Below are 20,339 nucleotides of genomic sequence, written 5' to 3' on the forward strand. Positions count from 1 at the left end.
GCAGCGTGGGTGGGTGGGGAGCCAGGCGGGGAGGGAAGCGTCAGCAGCCCTGGCTCTGGCCCTGGCCCTGGCTCTGGCTCTGGAAGGAGAGAAGCCAGAGGGCTGGGAAGGGGCCAGGCACTCGCTGGGGTTGGGGTGTGTGTTTCAATCTTGCTTTGGGAACTTTTCTGACACCCAGGTGCCGGCGGCTGAGAGAAGCGGGGAGTCAGGTGCGGACACCGCGAAGGGGGACGCAGCCAGGAGTGAAACCCACTGGTCGGCCGAGGAAGGAGAACTGGAACCAGCTCTGTTTCGGGGGGCTTGCACTGGTCTGGCCCTTCGCAGGAGGGACTCAGCCGGGAGGAATTTCTTTCCCGCAAGCCCCGGCAAACCAGTCTTCGAGGCACGGATCCGCCGTGTGGAGCCAGCGCTGCTTCGGGACCCGCCTGGACCAATTCCGGCTGTGGGACAGTTCCCAACCCCTGGGTGTTTCTTTCCGGGCAGTGCTCCTGGCTCTGGCCCACCACCCCGGCCCCCCAGATCAGTTCCGGGAGCCGGCGACTTGGGGGGAAATCGGAGCCGACGGCTTGTTTTGGTTTGCAGAACATGGGCAAGGCCCGCAGCTCCCTCCTGTGCGTGCTGGTGGCCTGCTGGATGGGCTCGGGCACCCCGGCGGGTGAGTACGCGAGGCTGCCCAGTGACCCACCCTGAGCCCCTCCGCGGAGGCTCGGTTCCCAGGCTGGGCCAGGCGCTGTGGAAATCTGGCCCTTTTAAGGCAGTCGGGCACCCCAGGCAAGTCACCCTGGCAAGTGTGAGCCTCCCTCACAGCGCTGCTCCGCCGGGCCGGACAGATTGGTGGCGAAAGCCTTTGCAATCCTTCTGGAAGGGCCTGGGCTGGAGGTCAGGACACCTGGGTCCAACGCCTGGCTCTTCCACTGCCTCCCTGGGCCTCCTGCACCAAGTAGGGCAGAGCCAACCCACAGGATCGGAGCCATCTTCCCCTGTGCCCCACTGCATGCAGAGGCAGCTGGGTCCTAGAGGGTAGGGCAAAGGGCTGGGCCTATGGGAGACCTGGGTTCAAATCCTGCCTCTGCCACAGACTCCTCATGTGACCCTGGCCAAGTCCCTTCACCCCCCACTGTGCCTCGGTTTCCCCATTTGGGATCAGGATCTTGACCAATCTCAGGGGCGCGGGAAGGGTAAATCTCCGTTGGGTTTAGGGGTGGGCTGGGACAGAGAGGAGGTCAGACTCCCTGCGCTGTTGGGGAGGCGCCCAGAGCCCACAGTGAGGAGGGTCGTAGAGGTACCTAAATAGGTGGGTGCTAAAAATGGCTTCACCACAAAGTATGCTGTGGGCAAGGGGCCTGGTCAGAGCCTAGCGGGGCTGGTGGACTCAGAGCCCAGGGCTGGGCTAGCAGGGGGCTGCGAGTCGGGAGTGAAGGGCACCAGGGCACCGGCAGAGCTGGGACCCAGGGGGCTGCGGGTCGGGAGTGAGGGGCACCGGCAGAGCTGGGGGGGCAGGGCTGGGACCCAGGGGGCTGCGGGTCGGGGCTGAGGGGCTCCAGCAGAGCTGGGGGCAGGGCTGGGACTCAGGGGGCTGCAGATCGGGAGTGAGGGGCACCGGCAGAGCTGAGGGGCAGGGCTGGGACCCAGGGGGCTGCGGGTCGGGGCTGAGTGGCACCAGCAGAGCTGGGGGGGGCAGGGCTGGGACGCAGGGGGCTGCGGGTCGGGGCTCCAGCAGAGCTGGGGGGCAGGGCTGGGACCCAGGGGGCTGCGGGTCGGGGCTGAGGGGCACCGGCAGAGCTGTGGGGGGCAGGGCTGGGACTCAGGGGGCTGCGGGTCGGGGCTCCAGCAGAGCTGGGGGGCAGGGCTGGGACCCAGGGGGCTGCGGGTCGGGGCTGAGGGGCACCGGCAGGGCTGGGACCCAGGGGGCTGCGGGTCAGGGCTCCAGCAGAGCTGGGGGGCAGGGCTGGGACCCAGGGGGCTGCGGGTCGGGGCTGAGGGGCACCGGCAGGGCTGGGACCCAGGGGGCTGCGGGTCAGGGCTCCAGCAGAGCTGTGGGGGGCAGGGCTGGGACTCAGGGGGCTGCGGGTCGGGGCTCCAGCAGAGCTGGGGGGCAGGGCTGGGACCCAGGGGGCTGCGGGTCGGGGCTGAGGGGCACCGGCAGGGCTGGGACCCAGGGGGCTGCGGGTCAGGGCTCCAGCAGAGCTGGGGGGCAGGGCTGGGACCCAGGGGGCTGCGGGTCGGGGCTGAGGGGCACCGGCAGGGCTGGGACCCAGGGGGCTGCGGGTCAGGGCTCCAGCAGAGCTGGGGGGCAGGGCTGTGCATGTCACACATGACGTCTCCTGGCTGGGAGAGTTTTGCACCTGCAGCTCCCCTCAGCCAGCGGCTCGGGGACCAGCACGCCCAGGGCCAGGCTGGTGGGTCTCTGCTCAGACCAGCCCCCCCCACCCCGAAGGGACCCAGAACAGCTGAGGAGCCCGCCCTGCTGATCGGGGCCAGACATCTGGGACTGGTTACAGCCAGGCCGGCCTGTACAGCCCCCGCCCTGAAGCCAGGCGTCCGGGGGCCCTTCCAACTGGCCCGAGAGCCCGACCGAGATCAAGCCTCCCCTTGCCGGGTGCTGCCCAGACCCTGACCGAGATCAGGCCCCCCCTTGCCGGGTCCCCCTTGCCGGGTGGTGCCCAGACCCCGACCGAGATCAGGCCCCGTCGGGCCGGGCGTTGCCCAGACCCCGACCAAGATCAGGGCCCCGTCGGGCCGGGGCGCTGCCCAGACCCCGACCGAGATCAGGCCCCGTCGGGCCGGGTGCTGCCCAGACCCCGACCGAGATCAGGGCCCCGTCATGCTGGGCGCTGCCCAGACCCTGACTGAGATCAGGCCCCCCCCTTGCCAGGTGCTGCCCAGACCCCAACCGAGATCAGGCCCCCCCCTTGCCGGGTCCCCCTTGCCGGGCGCTGCCCAGACCCCGACCGAGATCAGGCCCCCCCTTGCCGGGTGCTGCCCAGACCCCGACTGAGATCAGGCCCCGTCGGGCCGGGCGCTGCCCAGACCCCGACCGAGATCAGGCCCCGTCGGGCCGGGCGCTGCCCAGACCCTGACCGAGATCAGGCCCCGTCGGGCCGGGTGCTGCCCAGACCCCGACCGAGATCAGGCCCCGTCGGGCCGGGCGCTGCCCAGACCCTGACCGAGATCAGGCCCCGTCGGGCCGGGCGCTGCCCAGACCCTGACCGAGATCAGGCCCCGTCGGGCCGGGCGCTGCCCAGACCCCGACCGAGATCAGGCTCCGTCGGGCCGGGCGCTGCCAGAGACACAGGCCCTGCCCCGACGAGCTCCCAGTTGACCAGCCCAGAGGAAGATGATTCTCCTCATTTCCCAGAGCGATGCAGGGACTGACCCCAGGCCCCCTGGGGCAGCAGTGGCAGAGCTGAGATTTGAATGCAGGTTTCCACAGCCCTTTCACCACTAACCCAGCCCTCCCCGGGAGCCAGCCCCCCATCTCGGAGCCCAGCTGGGCTCTCGGGGGTGAGTCCCAGGTCCTGAGATCTCTGCCGCGGGGCCAGCTGGGCTCTCGGGGGTGAGTCCCAGGTCCTGAGATCTCTGCAGCGGGCCGGGACATGCTGGAAACAGCCGCCCGGGGGGGCCCTGGCCCCAGCCCCTCTGCCGGAAGCTCGGAGGGGAGAAATGAAAGAGGAAATAAATAGTTTTGAACCACAACAGGGGGAGGGGGAAGGGGGGGGGTGTCATGCTCCAGGCCGGGTGCCTGTGGCTGATACACACAGCTGGGGGGCGGGGGAGTTGGGGGCAGGGGCTGTACAGAGCTCTCAGGCTGCTGCTGTGACCCACAAGCTCCCAGAGTGAGGAGTGGGGCCCTTGCCAAGTAGCTTCTGCTTCCCACGCCCAAGGGTGGCGGGGGGGGGGGGGAATCTGGGAAGATCCCTGCTCAAGGGGGCTGCAGAATAATCATCTGTCAGTTGGCCGCTGGGGAAACCGAGGCACGGAGGGGCGGGCAGGGACTGTCCAAGGCAATGCAGAGAGTCAGTGGCCAAGCCAGGGATGGAACCCAGGTGTCCTGATTCCCAGCCCTCTGCTATGCGCAGGCATTCAGGTGATACGATACCAGCATGGGGGCAGCCGTGCCCACCCCAGGCACCGCTGGCTGCCAGCTCGCCTTGCACAAGGCAGGCCGCTCGCACGTAATGCCAGCTCGTGCATTCCCTCGGTGCTGTGCCAGCCAAGTGCCTCCCGGGGGGGGGGGGGAACAAGGGGCCTCTGTCCTGGGGGTCCTCCTGCCCCCCAGCCCAGGCCGCAGGGCGTCGCTGTGCAGGGGGGTCTGTCAACCCGGGACAGGCTCCGAACCCTGCCCCACCTTACCCAACACACCAGAGAGCCGGGCCCTCAGGATGAGCCCCCCTGGGCTCACTCCCAGAAGGTGCAGCGAGTCGCATGCTTCAGGGCCAGAGCCCCAGGGGTCAGAAGGGACGTCCCCTCAAACCCCAGCCCAGAGGCTGGCTCTGGGTGAAAACCAGCCTCTGACTGTCTCTAGGACTTCGGGACTGACGCTGTCCCAGGGGCTCATGATGATTTATGTCCCTGGGATGTAGGCATACGCAGGGATCCCTTGCCCAGCAGAGATGCAGCTGCTTCTGGGGTGGGGCGCGGGGGCTGTTTATCCAGGGACCCCTCACCCAGAGCTGAGATGCAGCCACCTCTGGGGTGGGGCGCGGGGGCTGTTTATCCAGGGACCCCTCACCCAGAGCTGAGATGCAGCCACCTCTGGGGTGGGGCGCGGGGGCTGTTTATCCAGGGACCCCTCACCCAGAGCTGAGATGCAGCCACCTCTGGGGTGGGGCGTGGGGGCTGTTTATCCAGGGACCCCTCACCCAGAGCTGAGATGCAGCCACCTCTGGGGTGGGGCGTGGGGGCTGTTTATCCAGGGATCCCGCGCCTGGCTCTGAGGTGCAGCTGCTTCCATACCCAGGGGATTCTGGGGGGCAGCCTCTGGCTCTGGACCCCTTCATCTCATCCCGTCCCCCCCCCGCAGACCTGCACTTCCTGGAGAGCCCCTCGAACCAGACCTCATCCCTGGGCAAGGACGTGCGGCTGCGCTGTGCCATGCAGCTGAGCCAGGAGCTGCCCGAGATCAGCTGGCGGCGGGACGGGCAGGCGCTGGAGGTGGCCGACAGCAACCAGATGCAGATGCCCATAAACGACACGGTCTGGCTGGCCATCAGCGAGCTCAGGTGAGCGGGGGCCTGGGGGGAGGGTCCTGGGGGGCACAACAGCTCCTGGGGACCAGGCAGGGTCCCCCCTGCCGCCTCCTGGTGTCGGCACACGGGGCGGCCGCGTGGCCCGGTAGGGGAGGAGCCAGGATCCTGGGCCAGAGGGGCCCCTTGGTCTCACCTGGGGTGGGAAGGACGGGGACACGGGGCTGGTGGCCTGTTGCTCTGACCTGGCTGCCCGCAGAGGCCCCTGTGTTGGCCCCGTTGGGGAGAGGCGGGTGGACTGGGAGAGGGGCAGAGGAAGGGTTGGGGGGGAGGTGATATTGGGGGACCACCCTCGCCATGGAGACCATTATATCCCCTCATTAATAATGATTTGCCTTGGGTGGGCAGCCCCCAAACGACCCACCTGTCCCCCACCCCTGCCCATGGCCATGTCCCTGTCCGGGGGCGAGCGGTGAGACCTCGCTGTGCCAGGGGGGTGCCCGCCCTGCTCACGCTCCCTCTCCACCCTGCAGCATCCCATCCGTGCAGCTCTCAGACGCGGGCAGCTACCAGTGTGTCATGTGGGTGAACGGGGAGGAGGTGCTGTCCGACACAGCCCACCTGGGGCTGGAAGGTGAGTGTCCCTGTGCCAGGGCAGGGCAGGGCATGCATAGCCCTGATCCTGCCACGGGCACCGCACCAGGGGGCCCGGCATAGATGCCCATGGGGTCAGGACGGTGTCTGAATAAAGGGAATTGCAGCGACGCTGCCTGGGTCTGCCGCGAGCCTGCGCCCGTCGCTGGGGGGGGCGGCCCCGAGCGTGAGTGACGCAGCGACGCTGCCTGGGTCTGCCGAGAGCCTGTCCCCGTCGCTGGGGGGGGGGGGGTCTGCTGCGAGCCTGCGCCCGTCGCTGGGGGGGGGGGGGCTGCCCCGAGTGTGAGTGACGCAGCGACGCTGCCTGGGTCTGCCGAGAGCCTGTCCCCGTCGCTGGGGGGGGGCGGCCCCGAGTGCGAGTGACGCAGCGACGCTGCCTGGGTCTGCCGCGAGCCTGTCCCCGTCGCTGGGGGGGGGCGGCCCCGAGTGCGAGTGACGCAGCGACGCTGCCTGGGTCTGCCGAGAGCCTGCGCCCGTCGCTGGGGGGGGGGGGCTGCCCCGAGTGCGAGTGACGCAGCGACGCTGCCTGGGTCTGCCGCGAGCCTGTCCCCGTCGCTGGGGGGGGGCTGCCCCGAGCGTGAGTGACGCAGCGACGCTGCCTGGGTCTGCCGCGAGCCTGTCCCCGTCGCTGGGGGGGGGGGGGCTGCCCCGAGCGTGAGTGACGCAGCGACGCTGCCTGGGTCTGCCGCGAGCCTGTCCCCGTCGCTGGGGGGGGGGCGGCTGCCCCGAGTGCAAGTGACGCAGCGACGCTGCCTGGGTCTGCCGCGAGCCTGAGCCCGTCGCTGGGGGGGGGCTGCCCCGAGTGCAAGTGACGCAGCGACGCTGCCTGGGTCTGCCGCGAGCCTGCGCCCGTCGCTGGGGGGGGGCTGCCCCGAGTGCGAGTGACGCAGCGACGCTGCCTGGGTCTGCCGCGAGCCTGTCCCCGTCGCTGGGGGGGGCTGCCCCGAGCGTGAGTGACGCAGCGACGCTGCCTGGGTCTGCCGCGAGCCTGAGCCCGTCGCTGGGGGGGGGCTGCCCCGAGTGCGAGTGACGCAGCGACGCTGCCTGGGTCTGCCGCGAGCCTGTCCCCGTCGCTGGGGGGGGGGGGGGGGCGGCCCCGAGCGCGAGTGACGCAGCGACGCTGCCTGGGTCTGCCGCGAGCCTGCGCCCGTCGCTGGGGGGGGGCGGCCCCGAGTGTGAGTGACGCAGCGACGCTGCCTGGGTCTGCCGCGAGCCTGCGCCCGTCGCTGGGGGGGGGCGGCCCCGAGCGTGAGTGACGCAGCGACGCTGCCTGGGTCTGCCGCGAGCCTGCGCCCGTCGCTGGGGGGGGGGGGCTGCCCCGAGTGCGAGTGACGCAGCGACGCTGCCTGGGTCTGCCGCGAGCCTGCGCCCGTCGCTGGGGGGGGGGGGCTGCCCCGAGTGCGAGTGACGCAGCGACGCTGCCTGGGTCTGCCGCGAGCCTGCGCCCGTCGCTGGGGGGGGGGGGCTGCCCCGAGTGCGAGTGACGCAGCGACGCTGCCTGGGTCTGCCGCGAGCCTGAGCCCGTCGCTGGGGGGGGGCTGCCCCGAGCGTGAGTGACGCAGCGACGCTGCCTGGGTCTGCCGCGAGCCTGAGCCCGTCGCTGGGGGGGGGGCGGCCCCGAGTGCGAGTGACGCAGCGACGCTGCCTGGGTCTGCCGCGAGCCTGTCCCCGTCGCTGGGGGGGGGCTGCCCCGAGTGCGAGTGACGCAGCGACGCTGCCTGGGTCTGCCGCGAGCCTGTCCCCGTCGCTGGGGGGGGGGGCGGCTGCCCCGAGTGCGAGTGACGCAGCGACGCTGCCTGGGTCTGCCGCGAGCCTGTCCCCGTCGCTGGGGGGGGGCTGCCCCGAGCGCGAGTGACGCAGCGACGCTGCCTGGGTCTGCCGCGAGCCTGTCCCCGTCGCTGGGGGGGGGCTGCCCCGAGTGCAAGTGACGCAGCGACGCTGCCTGGGTCTGCCGCGAGCCTGTCCCCGTCGCTGGGGGGGGGGCTGCCCCGAGTGCGAGTGACGCAGCGACGCTGCCTGGGTCTGCCGAGAGCCTGAGCCCGTCGCTGGGGGGGGGCTGCCCCGAGTGCGAGTGACGCAGCGACGCTGCCTGGGTCTGCCGAGAGCCTGAGCCCGTCGCTGGGGGGGGGCTGCCCCGAGCGCGAGTGACGCAGCGACGCTGCCTGGGTCTGCCGAGAGCCTGTCCCCGTCGCTGGGGGGGGCGGCTGCCCCGAGTGCGAGTGACGCAGCGACGCTGCCTGGGTCTGCCGAGAGCCTGAGCCCGTCGCTGGGGGGGGGGCTGCCCCGAGCGCGAGTGACGCAGCGACGCTGCCTGGGTCTGCCGAGAGCCTGTCCCCGTCGCTGGGGGGGGGGCTGCCCCGAGTGTGAGTGACGCAGCGACGCTGCCTGGGTCTGCCGAGAGCCTGCGCCCGTCGCTGGGGGGGGGGGGGGCTGCCCCGAGCGTGAGTGACGCAGCGACGCTGCCTGGGTCTGCCGCGAGCCTGTCCCCGTCGCTGGGGGGGGGCTGCCCCGAGTGCGAGTGACGCAGCGACGCTGCCTGGGTCTGCCGCGAGCCTGAGCCCGTCGCTGGGGGGGGGGGCTGCCCCGAGTGCGAGTGACGCAGCGACGCTGCCTGGGTCTGCCGAGAGCCTGCGCCCGTCGCTGGGGGGGGGGGGGCGGCCCCGAGTGCGAGTGACGCAGCGACGCTGCCTGGGTCTGCCGCGAGCCTGTCCCCGTCGCTGGGGGGGGCGGCCCCGAGCGTGAGTGACGCAGCGACGCTGCCTGGGTCTGCCGCGAGCCTGCGCCCGTCGCTGGGGGGGGGGGCGGCTGCCCCGAGCGCGAGTGACGCAGCGACGCTGCCTGGGTCTGCCGAGAGCCTGAGCCCGTCGCTGGGGGGGGGGGCGGCTGCCCCGAGCGCGAGTGACGCAGCGACGCTGCCTGGGTCTGCCGAGAGCCTGTCCCCGTCGCTGGGGGGGGGGCGGCTGCCCCGAGCGCGAGTGACGCAGCGACGCTGCCTGGGTCTGCCGAGAGCCTGAGCCCGTCGCTGGGGGGGGGCTGCCCCGAGCGTGAGTGACGCAGCGACGCTGCCTGGGTCTGCCGAGAGCCTGTCCCCGTCGCTGGGGGGGGGAGCGGCCCCGAGTGCGAGTGACGCAGCGACGCTGCCTGGGTCTGCCGAGAGCCTGTCCCCGTCGCTGGGGGGGGGAGCGGCCCCGAGTGCGAGTGACGCAGCGACGCTGCCTGGGTCTGCCGCGAGCCTGTCCCCGTCGCTGGGGGGGGGGAGCGGCCCCGAGTGCGAGTGACGCAGCGACGCTGCCTGGGTCTGCCGAGAGCCTGTCCCCGTCGCTGGGGGGGGGGGGGCTGCCCCGAGTGCGAGTGACGCAGCGACGCTGCCTGGGTCTGCCGAGAGCCTGAGTCCGTCGCTGGGGGGGGGGGCTGCCCCAAGCGTGAGTGACGCAGCGACGCTGCCTGGGTCTGCCGAGAGCCTGCGCCCGTCGCTGGGGGGGGGGGGCTGCCCCGAGCGTGAGTGACGCAGCGACGCTGCCTGGGTCTGCCGCGAGCCTGCGCCCGTCGCTGGGGGGGGGGGGCGGCCCCGAGTGCGAGTGACGCAGCGACGCTGCCTGGGTCTGCCGCGAGCCTGTCCCCGTCGCTGGGGGGGGGGCTGCCCCGAGTGTGAGTGACGCAGCGACGCTGCCTGGGTCTGCCACGAGCCTGCGCCCGTCGCTGGGGGGGGGCTGCCCCGAGTGCGAGTGACGCAGCGACGCTGCCTGGGTCTGCCGCGAGCCTGAGCCCGTCGCTGAGGGGGGGGGCTGCCCCGAGTGCGAGTGACGCAGCGACGCTGCCTGGGTCTGCCGCGAGCCTGCGCCCGTCGCTGTGGGGGGGGGGGGGGCTGCCCCGAGTGCGAGTGACGCAGCGACGCTGCCTGGGTCTGCCGCGAGCCTGTCCCCGTCGCTGGGGGGGGGGGGGCGGCCCCGAGCGTGAGTGACGCAGCGACGCTGCCTGGGTCTGCCGAGAGCCTGTCCCCGTCGCTGGGGGGGGGGGGGCGGCCCCGAGCGGGAGTGACGCAGCGACGCTGCCTGGGTCTGCCGCGAGCCTGTCCCCGTCGCTGGGGGGGGGGCTGCCCCGAGTGCGAGTGACGCAGCGACGCTGCCTGGGTCTGCCGCGAGCCTGTCCCCGTCGCTGGGGGGGGGGCGGCTGCCCCGAGTGCGAGTGACGCAGCGACGCTGCCTGGGTCTGCCGCGAGCCTGCGCCCATCGCTGGGGGGGGGGGGGCTGCCCCGAGTGCGAGTGACGCAGCGACGCTGCCTGGGTCTGCCGAGAGCCTGAGCCCGTCGCTGGGGGGGGGCGGCCCCGAGCGTGAGTGACGCAGCGACGCTGCCTGGGTCTGCCGAGAGCCTGTCCCCGTCGCTGGGGGGGGGGGGGGGCTGCCCCGAGTGCGAGTGACGCAGCGACGCTGCCTGGGTCTGCCGAGAGCCTGCGCCCGTCGCTGGGGGGGGGCGGCCCCGAGCGCGAGTGACGCAGCGACGCTGCCTGGGTCTGCCGCGAGCCTGCGCCCGTCGCTGGGGGGGGGGGGCGGCTGCCCCGAGCGTGAGTGACGCAGCGACGCTGCCTGGGTCTGCCGCGAGCCTGTCCCCGTCGCTGGGGGGGGGCTGCCCCGAGCGCGAGTGACGCAGCGACGCTGCCTGGGTCTGCCGCGAGCCTGCGCCCGTCGCTGGGGGGGGCGGCTGCCCCGAGCGTGAGTGACGCAGCGACGCTGCCTGGGTCTGCCGCGAGCCTGTCCCCGTCGCTGGGGGGGGGCTGCCCCGAGCGCGAGTGACGCAGCGACGCTGCCTGGGTCTGCCGCGAGCCTGCGCCCGTCGCTGGGGGGGGGGGGCTGCCCCGAGTGCGAGTGACGCAGCGACGCTGCCTGGGTCTGCCGCGAGCCTGCGCCCGTCGCTGGGGGGGGGGGGGCTGCCCCGAGCGCGAGTGACGCAGCGACGCTGCCTGGGTCTGCCGCGAGCCTGTCCCCGTCGCTGGGGGGCGGCTGCCCCGAGTGCGAGTGACGCAGCGACGCTGCCTGGGTCTGCCGCGAGCCTGTCCCCGTCGCTGGGGGGGGGCTGCCCCGAGCGTGAGTGACGCAGCGACGCTGCCTGGGTCTGCCGAGAGCCTGAGTCCGTCGCTGGGGGGGGGGGGGGGCGGCCCCGAGCGCGAGTGACGCAGCGACGCTGCCTGGGTCTGCCGCGAGCCTGCGCCCGTCGCTGGGGGGGGGGGCGGCTGCCCCGAGCGTGAGTGACGCAGCGACGCTGCCTGGGTCTGCCGCGAGCCTGTCCCCGTCGCTGGGGGGCGGCTGCCCCGAGTGCGAGTGACGCAGCGACGCTGCCTGGGTCTGCCGAGAGCCTGTCCCCGTCGCTGGGGGGGGGCGGCCCCGAGCGCGAGTGACGCAGCGACGCTGCCTGGGTCTGCCGAGAGCCTGTCCCCGTCGCTGGGGGGGGGGGCGGCCCCGAGCGCGAGTGACGCAGCGACGCTGCCTGGGTCTGCCGAGAGCCTGAGCCCGTCGCTGGGGGGGGGGGGCTGCCCCGAGCGTGAGTGACGCAGCGACGCTGCCTGGGTCTGCCGCGAGCCTGCGCCCGTCGCTGGGGGGGGGCGGCCCCGAGCGTGAGTGACGCAGCGACGCTGCCTGGGTCTGCCGCGAGCCTGCGCCCGTCGCTGGGGGGGGGGGCGGCCCCGAGCGTGAGTGACGCAGCGACGCTGCCTGGGTCTGCCGCGAGCCTGTCCCCGTCGCTGGGGGGGGGGGGGGGCTGCCCCGAGCGTGAGTGACGCAGCGACGCTGCCTGGGTCTGCCGCGAGCCTGAGCCCGTCGCTGGGGAGCTGCCCCGGTGTCTTGGTGGGGTGCTAACACCCAATCCCACTGCTCTGGGGATGCTGTGTAGGGCAGTGTGGGGAGAGGGCAGCTAGAGATGCCCCAGCTCCTGGGGCCCCCCAGTGCCCGTCCAAGTGGGGGTGACACTGTGCATGGGCAGAGCCCTGGAGGATGGACTAGCCTGAATGCAATTCTGCCCTCCCCCAGGTCTGCCCTTCTTCTCCGAGGAGCCCCAGGACCTGGAGGTGGCAGCTGACACCCCCTTTAACCTGAGCTGCAGCGCCCAGGGCCCCCCCGAGCCGGTGCGGGTCATCTGGCTGCAAGACGGGGCCCCCCTCAACTCTCTGGTGGACCCTATGGCGCAGGCGCCCTCCATGCTGGCTGTGAGCGGTGAGTGTGGGGGAGGTGACCCCTTGGGGGCGGTGGGTGGGGGGCCAGAGCACCCCATCTGTGGGCTCTGTAGAGCGGAGGAGTCCTTGGGATGGGGGATGGGGAAGGAGGCAGAGGCAGGAGTGGGGGGAGCAGCCAGCAGAGGCGTGCACTGGCCTCCGTCACCATTCAGTGGGGGGCCCTCGCTGCCCCCCCTCACCGGCCCCGCTCTCAATAGGCCCCTTGTCTCCAGCCCGTGGCCCCGTTTGTCACCTGTCTGGAAGGTGGCATCGGTCACTGGCGGCAGCTGGTTCTCCAGGGCTGAGGCTGGGGCAGGGGGCCACTCTCCGGGCGTGGGAATGGCTTCTGCCAGCCCCCGGGGCGGGAGGCTCAGCCCGGGGCTCTGTTATTGTAGGGTTGCTGCTGGGCAGGGTGTTTATTGCAGAGTCGGCCGCTCGTGCCTGCTGGGTCAGCAGGACTTGTCCCTCCCGCCCGCAGCTCGCCCGGCGCTCGATACAGGGTGAAACCACCGCGGATCCTTGGAGACGAGCACACTGATTCGGGCGACAGCTTTCGCGGGCTGGACCCCACTTCACCAGCTGCATGGGGGGAAAGTACAGAGGCAGGTAGAAATGCACAGCGCCTGAAAAGCTGGGAGTTGCCTTACCAAGGGGGGCAGTGGGGGTCACTACAAAAACTACTTACACCTTCTTGTCAACTGTTTGAAATGGCCACCTTGATTGCCATGGCCTCGTTAGCACTACAAAGGTGATTTCCCCTCCCTTGGTATTCACCCCTTCTTGTCAGCTGTTGAGAATAGCCCACCTCCACCTTAACTGAATTGGCTCGTTAGCCCTGCCCCCCACCTGGCAAGGCAACTCCCATCTTTTCATGTGCTGTGTATTTCTACCTGCCTCTGTATTTTCCACTCCATGCATCTGATGAAGTGGGTTCTAGCCCACGAAAGCTTAGGCCCAAATCAATGTGTTAGTCTCTAAGGTGCCACAAGGACTCCTCGTTGTTTTTGCTGATACAGACTAACACGGCTGCCCCTCTGAAATCTTTATAGAGGATGTCGCTCATTACAGGGGAAACTGAGGCGCAGAGCACTGAAGCAGCATCTCCATGGTCACATAGGGAGTCCATGATAGACCCAGGAGTCCTGCTTCCCAGTTCCCCCGCCCTCAGCCAGGGAGAGAACCCAGGAGTCCTGGCTCCCAGCCTCCCCCACCCTGCTCTAACCACTAGGCAGGGGTGGAACCCAGTCTAATTAGCTGAATGTTGAAACAAAAGGCATTTTGACCCGAAAACGGGAATTTTTCCTTGTGAACCATTTGGCTGGTTCCGGTGTCCGTGGGACCGCGGGGAGCTGGGAGATGTCGGCGGTTGCCCCATCCGCGCTGGTCGATCTGCATGGGGAGGGTCTCGTCTTGCGTGTGGGGGAGGGTCTGTCCCCCCCGGATCAGGACCCGGGAGGGTGTCCCACTGGCCCTGCCCACCGTGTCCAGGGCCCTGAAGCCAGGAGCAGGGCCCCTACCCATGTACCTGGCAGTCCCGGGCTGTGACAGCGCCCGACCCCCCTCCCCCCTGCCCCAGCCCCTGCGGACGTGGCCAGCCCGGCTGTGCTGACTCAGGCCGGGGGCACGCGCGGCAGATGCAGGAGGTGACCAGGGAGTGAGTCAGGCGCCCATCCCAGCCAGGCTGGGGGGAGGAGGGACTGGAGAGGGGCTGAGATGGGTGATGGGGGCTCTGCAGTAGCAGAGTTGGGGGCTGGGAATGGAGAGGCAGCAGTGGGAGGGGCAGGGGAACAGGGGTGTGGGTAGGGGGTGCAGGGCAAGGGGTGCTGGGGGCAGGAGGACTGTGGCGAACAGGGAAGGTGGGGGCAGGGGGTGCAGAGCAAGCGGTGCATGCAGGACATGGGGGGCTATGGCACGGTTGGCACAGGGGGACCACAGGGGGTGCAAATCCCTGGAAATTGCTTTGCCCCGCTGCCCCTGGGCAGTGGTTCTGGGGCTGCTGCCCAGATCCCCACAGCCCCCCAGATCCCCTGGGCTGGGATCCAGGTAGCGGCAGGAGTGCTGGGGGGGGGGCAGTACAGCCCCTCACCCAGGTGTCAGGTCTCATGGTGCTTGAGCAACACCTCAGGCCTTCCATTGGCTGTATCTCTCCTGATCTGTACCCGCTTATCAGCCAGGAGAGAACCCAGGAGTCCTGGCTCCCAGCCCCCCAGCTCTAACCAGTAGACCCCACTCCCCTGCCAAAGCTGGGGGTGGAACCCAGGAGTCCTGGCTCCCAACCCCCCCAGTCCAGCCCCTAACCCCGTTTGCGGTCCCTGCGCTGAGCAGCGAGACTGGCTGCGGCCGGGGGGCCAGCCCCGGAAATGCCGAGCACACGGCGGGAGCTGGGGACCCGCCTGCAGCTGGGAGGGAGCCTGGGCCCCAGATGTGCGGGGGGAGGGGGGCACTGCCAGGCTGGGGATGGTGGGTCTGACTCCCCGGGCAGGCGCCGGATGGGTTCATGGAGCACAGTGTGGACAAACACACGCCTTGCTGCCCTGCCCCCCGCCCCGCCCCCTCTGCCCCCGTCAGGCCGGGGCACCCTGGCTGGGCCTGCCCTGCCTGGTGCCCTGGGCTGCGGCGGGCTGGGGACCCCCTCCCATCACTGCAGTCGGGGGGGCCCCAGGCTAGGCAGAGGGGCAGGGAGTGGGGAGGTGCCAGGGATTTGGGGGCGCTGGGAATGTGGGGCACTGGGGGGGACTGGGAATTTGCACCACAGCCGCTCCCTGCCAGTCGCCCGTCCTGGCGTCCTGAGCAATCTGGCCTTGGGCCGAAGAGCCAGCACCCCGCCCCCCACGCCCCGTGCCTCTTCTCCCAGTCCCTGCGGGGGACGCCCCGATAAGCTGGAGGCGCCATGACCTTGGGGGACGGGAGGCTGCAGGAGCTGGTGCTGGGAACAGGGAGGGATGGGAATGCTTGGCACTGACGTCCCTCGCCCGGACAGACCCGGCCAGGGAAGGGCAGGGCCCAGGAAACGGGGCGGGGGTCAGCAGGCGGGCGCTGCTGGGCAGGAGTGAGGGGCACCGGGGGGGGTAGGGCTGGCTGTGGGTTTGGAGTGCGGGGCACCGGGGGGCAGCCTGGTCCCCTTGCCCCATGCTCTCATCCCTCCCCCGCTTTACCCCTTCCAGGCCTGAACAGAACTGCCTCCTTCTCCTGCGAAGCCCACAATGCCAAGGGCGTGGCCACCTCCCGGACCGCGGCCGTGACAGGTGAGGGGGCCGGGCCCTGCCCCACGCCGTGGATCGGGCCCCGGGAGCCCAGGCTCAGGCCCCGTGGCTGATTGGCAGCTGCTGGGCTCCCCACTGCACCAGGGGGAGGGCGCGCCCCAGGTTGCTTGCAGGGGGCAGGCCCCTGCCCCGACCCCCCCATGAGCCCACAGAGGGTCCCTCAGGATAGCACCTCCCTGCCCAGCCCCCCACGGCCTGGAGCACAGAGGTGGGGTGACGTGGGGCACAGGCTGGGGCAGCCCCTGAACCCTCCCCCATTTGCCGCCGGCAGTGGTCCCCCAGCAGCCCAGGAGCCTGGTGCTGGTGACGCGCAGCGAGAACGCCCTGGAGGTGGGCTGGGAGCCGGGGGCCAGCGGGGCATCGCCCCTCAGCGTCTGCACAGTCCAGGTACGCTCGGCCGGGGGCTGGTCCGCGGGGATCGGGGCCCTGGGGAGCTGAGCACACGGGGGGCTGGTCTGCGGGGATCAGAGCCCTGAGGGGCTGAGCACATGGGGGGCTGGTCCTTGGGGATTGGGGCCCTGAGGGTCCTGAGGGGGGTCTGAGCACACGGGGGGCTGGTCTGCGGGGATCAGAGCCCTGAGGGTCCTGATGGGGGGCTGAGCACACGGGGGGCTGGTCTCCGGGGATCAGGGCCCTGAGGGTCCTGAGGGGGGGCTGAGCACATGGGGGGCTGGTCCGTGGGGGATTAGGGCCCTGAGGGGGCTGCGTACACGGGCCAGCTCCGGGGGATGTTATGGGGGTGAACATCCCCGGTGAGGAGGGGGGCGGTCACATAGGGGGTTAAGCAGGTGGGAGGGAAGGTGACACGGGGGGGCAGCAGCCCCCCATTTCCTGTGACCCACAGCTGAGAAAGGGGAAGTGTAAGTTGCTGAGCGCCCGGATTTGGGGTTTATGAAAGAAGTTGGCCTCCCACTTCTGCTTTCCCCAGAGCCCGGACGTCCCGTTCCCCCACCTCCCGTGGCTGGCGGTGACCGCTGCCCCCCCCCGTGACCACTGGCCCCCCCACACTGTGTCTGCTGCCCAGCCCGGCACCCTGGGAAAATGAAACTCAGGAGGGGAAGGGAGTTTCCATGGGGGGACGGTTACCCCACCCTGCTGCCCTTCGGCCCATGTGCGATGGGGATGGGGCTGAGAAACCTTCCGCCCCCCCTGCCCTGGGGCTGGGGGCGGGGGTTAGGACTGGCCCAGCAGCGAATGCAGATAGGGGCCCAGTTCTGGGGAGGGTGGGGGGGCTCTTGGCCACCCCACTGGTGCGAGAGCCTCCTCCTCTGCAGCCTGGAGCTGCCTAGCTCTGCTCCCCCAAGAATGGGGGTCAGGGGCCCGGGGGCGCCCCGTGGCTTGCAAGGGGGATTGAAGAGGAATCCGGACTCCTGCAGGCAGGGGTGGGGGCACCCCAGACGGGGCCCCGCCCCCACTAATGCCCCTGCTGTCTCCCCCAGGCCGTGCGCACAGACCCGGACCTCAGCACCGTCCCCGCCGAGGCCATGTACAACCAGAACCTCAACGTGCCGCCCTTCCGCCACCTCATCCAGGGGTTGGCGCCCTTCGCCTCCTACCACGTCCGCGTGGCCTGCCGCAGCGGGGCTGGTGCCTCCCGCTGGACCCACTGGGTGCCCATGGAGACCCTGGAAGGGGGTGAGGGGTGTCAACAGGCCCGGGGGGGGCTGAGTGGGGAGGGGAGTGGGGTCTAGTGGTTAGAGCAGGGGGCTGGAAGCCAGGACTCCTGGGTTCTGTCCCCAGCTCTGCGAGGGGAGTGGGGTCTAGTGGTTAGTGCATTTTGAACCACCTGCCCAGGGCCCAATCCCTGGTGCCAGCTGGGCATTTGCTGACTTATTACATGGCATCACCATGACTAAGTGCCCGGTTCCCCGGTGTCCTGGATTCCTGGGTCCCCGCTGGGGCAGGATGGAGCAGGGGGGCTCTCCTGGCCCCCCAAGGCCACTCCACGTGTCAGGGCGGAGGCGGGCTGGGCTGAGGAATGTTTTGCTCCGATACGGGGCTTTGCACGGTGCCAAGATAGACACGGGGGCAGGGCCGGGGGGAGCTCTGTTCCCATGGCGGGGAGGGGAATCGGCATGTGCCCAGTGCTGCATGGGGGAGTTCTGCTCCAGGGCAGGGCCCTGCCCCCGCCAGGGGACAGGCCTGGAGAGGGGCAGCCCCCGAGTGACGAGTCTGTGCCCCCCGGCAGCGCCCCACGACCCCCCGGAGAACGTCACGGCCTTCCAGAACGGCACCCGCGCCACGGTACAGTGGCTGGAGCCCCGCGGGCCGCTGGGCGGGATCCTGCGTGGGTACAAGCTGGCCTATCAGAGCCCCGATTCAGCCGAGGTGAGCTCGCCCCTGGCCCGGGACCCCAGCTGTGGGGCACAGGGGGTTCCCCCAGCCCTTGGTCTGCCTGCTGGGGCCACGCAGCATTAGAGAACCCACCAGCTCACCACCGCCCCCTAAGCTAGGCTCCTACTGCAATCCCGGCCCCCTTGCCGCAGCCAGAACCCCATGCTGGGGCCAGATTTGGGCTGGAGCCCCCTAGAGAGGACAGGCCCCCTGCCCCATGCCCTGCCCCCCTTAGCCAGCCAGTCCCTGCCCTGGGGCCAGATGGGAACCAGCACCCCCTAGAGGGGACAGGCCCTCTGCCCCATTCCCTGCCCCCCTAAATTGGCCAATCCCTGGGGCCAGCGCCCCCTAGAGGGGAAAGCCCGGTGTCCCAGCCCTGGCTAACCCCGCTCCCTGGCAGGTGGTGGTGGATGTGGGGCTGACCACCGAGAAGACCCTGGAGCTGGTCTCGGAGGTGCAGAACCTGACCGTGCGGGTGGCGTCGTACACCAGCGCCGGGGACGGGCCCTGGAGCGACTCCGTCATGGTCTCCCCGTCCTGTGAGTGCGGGGGGGCTGGGCCGGGTGGGGGACCGGCCCACGGGGTGGGGCTCTCCAACGGGGTAACCTGGGGGTGGTGCTGACGCCCGCGAACCCAGGGATGGCTCTGGTCCAGGTCCTGCTCTCAGCCCATTTCCAGGGACAGGTCCAATCCAGGTACTGTAGTTCTGAACTCAGTCTCCCGGCACCGATCCAGGTCCCATGGTTCTGAACTCAGTCCCCTGGCTCTGATCTGGATCCCGTGGTTCTGAACTGGGTCCCACAGCACCGATCCAGGTCCCATGGTTCTGAACTGGGTCCCCCGGCTCTGATCTGGATCCCCTGGTTCTGAACTGGGTCCCACAGCACCGATCCAGGTCCCATGGTTCTGAACTGGGTCCCCTGGCTCTGATCCAGATCCCGTGGTTCTGAACTGGGTCTCCCGGCGCCGATCCGTGTATTGTAGTTCTGAACTCAGTCCCCCAGCACCAATCCGGATCCCGTGGTTCTGAACTGGGTCCCCTGGCTCTGATCCGGATCCTGTGGTTTCTGAACTGGGTCCCCCGGTGCCGATCTGGGTCCCATGTTCTGTGTTGGTTGCAGTTTCTTGCTACCAGCAGTGGCTTTGATTTCTCGCAAACCCAGAACCAAGGCCGGTTCCGATCCAGGTCCCATTTCTGGCTCAAAAGCCCCTGGACCTGCTGGTTGGAAGCGACTTATTGCACCAGCCCCCTAAACTTGTCCCCCCAACCTGCTCCCCATGGCTAAGAGCGCCTCTCTTCTCTCTCCCCTCTGCAGATCAGCTCGCCCCACAGACCCAGCGAGGTGAGGAGCCCCCATCCCCCTGCCCGCCCCCCCACCCCCTCACTCTGCCCTGACCCCTAGCCCCCCTCCCCTCTGTCCACCCCCCCACTCTGCCCTGCCCCCTCTACCCCTTCTACAGCACTGCCCCCCCAGTCCTGCAGGACGTTTGGGGTCAGATCTCACAGGGATCTGTGAGGATCCGGCGCTGGGGGGAGGCACCTGACAGGGGCCAATTCTCCCCACCTGGGGTGCAGCCCTCAAGTGACACGGCCCCCGCCCCCTGCAGGGAGGGGGGTGTTCAGTCTGGTGGAGCTGGGGGGGTGGGGAGCCCAGGGAGAGCCTGGTTTCCTGGGCGGGTCTGTGGCCAGGGCTGGGGGCAGATCCACGGGGGGCACCGTGCTGCCCGCCCCCCACCCAGCTAACCCTCCCCCTTGGCCCTGCAGTGAGGGAGAACGCGACCCCCGCCTTCTCGTGGCACTGGTGGGCCGTGATCCTGGCCGTGGGCCTGGCCGTGGCCTTCGCCGTCTTCTTCGTCCTCATCCTGGCCCGGCTGCGCAAGAAGGAGACGCGGTTCGGGTGAGCAGGGGGCGGAACGGGGGCTGGGAGTAGGTGGGTGGGGAAGGGGGCAGGGGGGCCTTTCTCCTCTATGGGGCTGTCACGGGGTCCCCGGGCGATGCTCTGGAACTGCTCCCCACGAAGCCAGGCAGGACTCTGGGGGAGTCTCCTCTCGGGGAGCAGCCTGTCTGCAGGACACACAGCTCCCCCCGGCTTCCACCTTCCTGGGTCTGACCTCGGAGCATTCAGCCTCCTCTGCCCCTCCGTGCGCTTCCCCCAGCCAGTCCGCCCAGGCGGGGTCCTGGGGGGGCCAGAGGGTCCCTGCCCCCCAACTCCGCAGTCAGACGTGACTCTCAGCCAGCCAGTAAAACAGAAGGTTTATTAGACGACAGGGACATGGTCTAACACAGAGCTTGCAGGTGCAGAGAACAGGACCCCTCAGCCGGGTCCATTTTGGGGGGCAGGGAGCCAGACAACCACGTCTGCCCTTCACTCCATGTCCCAGCCAGCCCCAAACTGAAACTCTCTCCCAGCCCCTCCTCCCCTGGCCTTCGTCCCTTTCCCGGGCCAGGAGGTCACCGGATTCCTTTGTTCTCCAACCCTTTAGCTCTCACCTTGCAGGGGGGAAGGGCCCAGGCCATCAGTGGCCAGGAAACAGGGTGTCGGCCATTTTCTGTGTCCAGACCCCTGCACACACCTGCCCTCTAGGGCTCTGCACTGATCATACACCCTTATCCTACCCCCTAGAGACTTAAGAACGGCCTAGGGGAAACTGAGGCACCCCCCACACTATTCAGAGGAAACATTAAGAACAGTCCCGCT

At 70.3% G+C, this 20,339-nt stretch overlaps 1 protein-coding gene across 1 annotated transcript in view; it reads left to right on the forward strand.

Annotated features, from left to right (window-relative positions):
- The first annotated feature begins 585 nt into the window (after positions 1 to 585).
- AXL (AXL receptor tyrosine kinase) overlaps positions 586 to 20,339 on the forward strand; it is a 30,465-nt gene continuing 10,711 nt past the window's right edge. Inside the window, exons 1-11 of the mRNA XM_077840552.1 lie at positions 586 to 655; positions 5,024 to 5,222; positions 5,720 to 5,820; positions 11,862 to 12,044; positions 15,208 to 15,288; positions 15,578 to 15,693; positions 16,746 to 16,941; positions 17,495 to 17,634; positions 18,041 to 18,179; positions 18,957 to 18,983; positions 19,406 to 19,538. Of these exons, the coding sequence (XP_077696678.1) occupies positions 586 to 655; positions 5,024 to 5,222; positions 5,720 to 5,820; positions 11,862 to 12,044; positions 15,208 to 15,288; positions 15,578 to 15,693; positions 16,746 to 16,941; positions 17,495 to 17,634; positions 18,041 to 18,179; positions 18,957 to 18,983; positions 19,406 to 19,538 (1,385 nt within the window). The remainder of the gene's footprint in view (positions 656 to 5,023; positions 5,223 to 5,719; positions 5,821 to 11,861; positions 12,045 to 15,207; positions 15,289 to 15,577; positions 15,694 to 16,745; positions 16,942 to 17,494; positions 17,635 to 18,040; positions 18,180 to 18,956; positions 18,984 to 19,405; positions 19,539 to 20,339) is intronic.

This window comes from Eretmochelys imbricata, chromosome 23, assembly GCF_965152235.1.
Source record: "Eretmochelys imbricata isolate rEreImb1 chromosome 23, rEreImb1.hap1, whole genome shotgun sequence".
NCBI lineage: Eukaryota > Metazoa > Chordata > Testudines > Cheloniidae > Eretmochelys > Eretmochelys imbricata.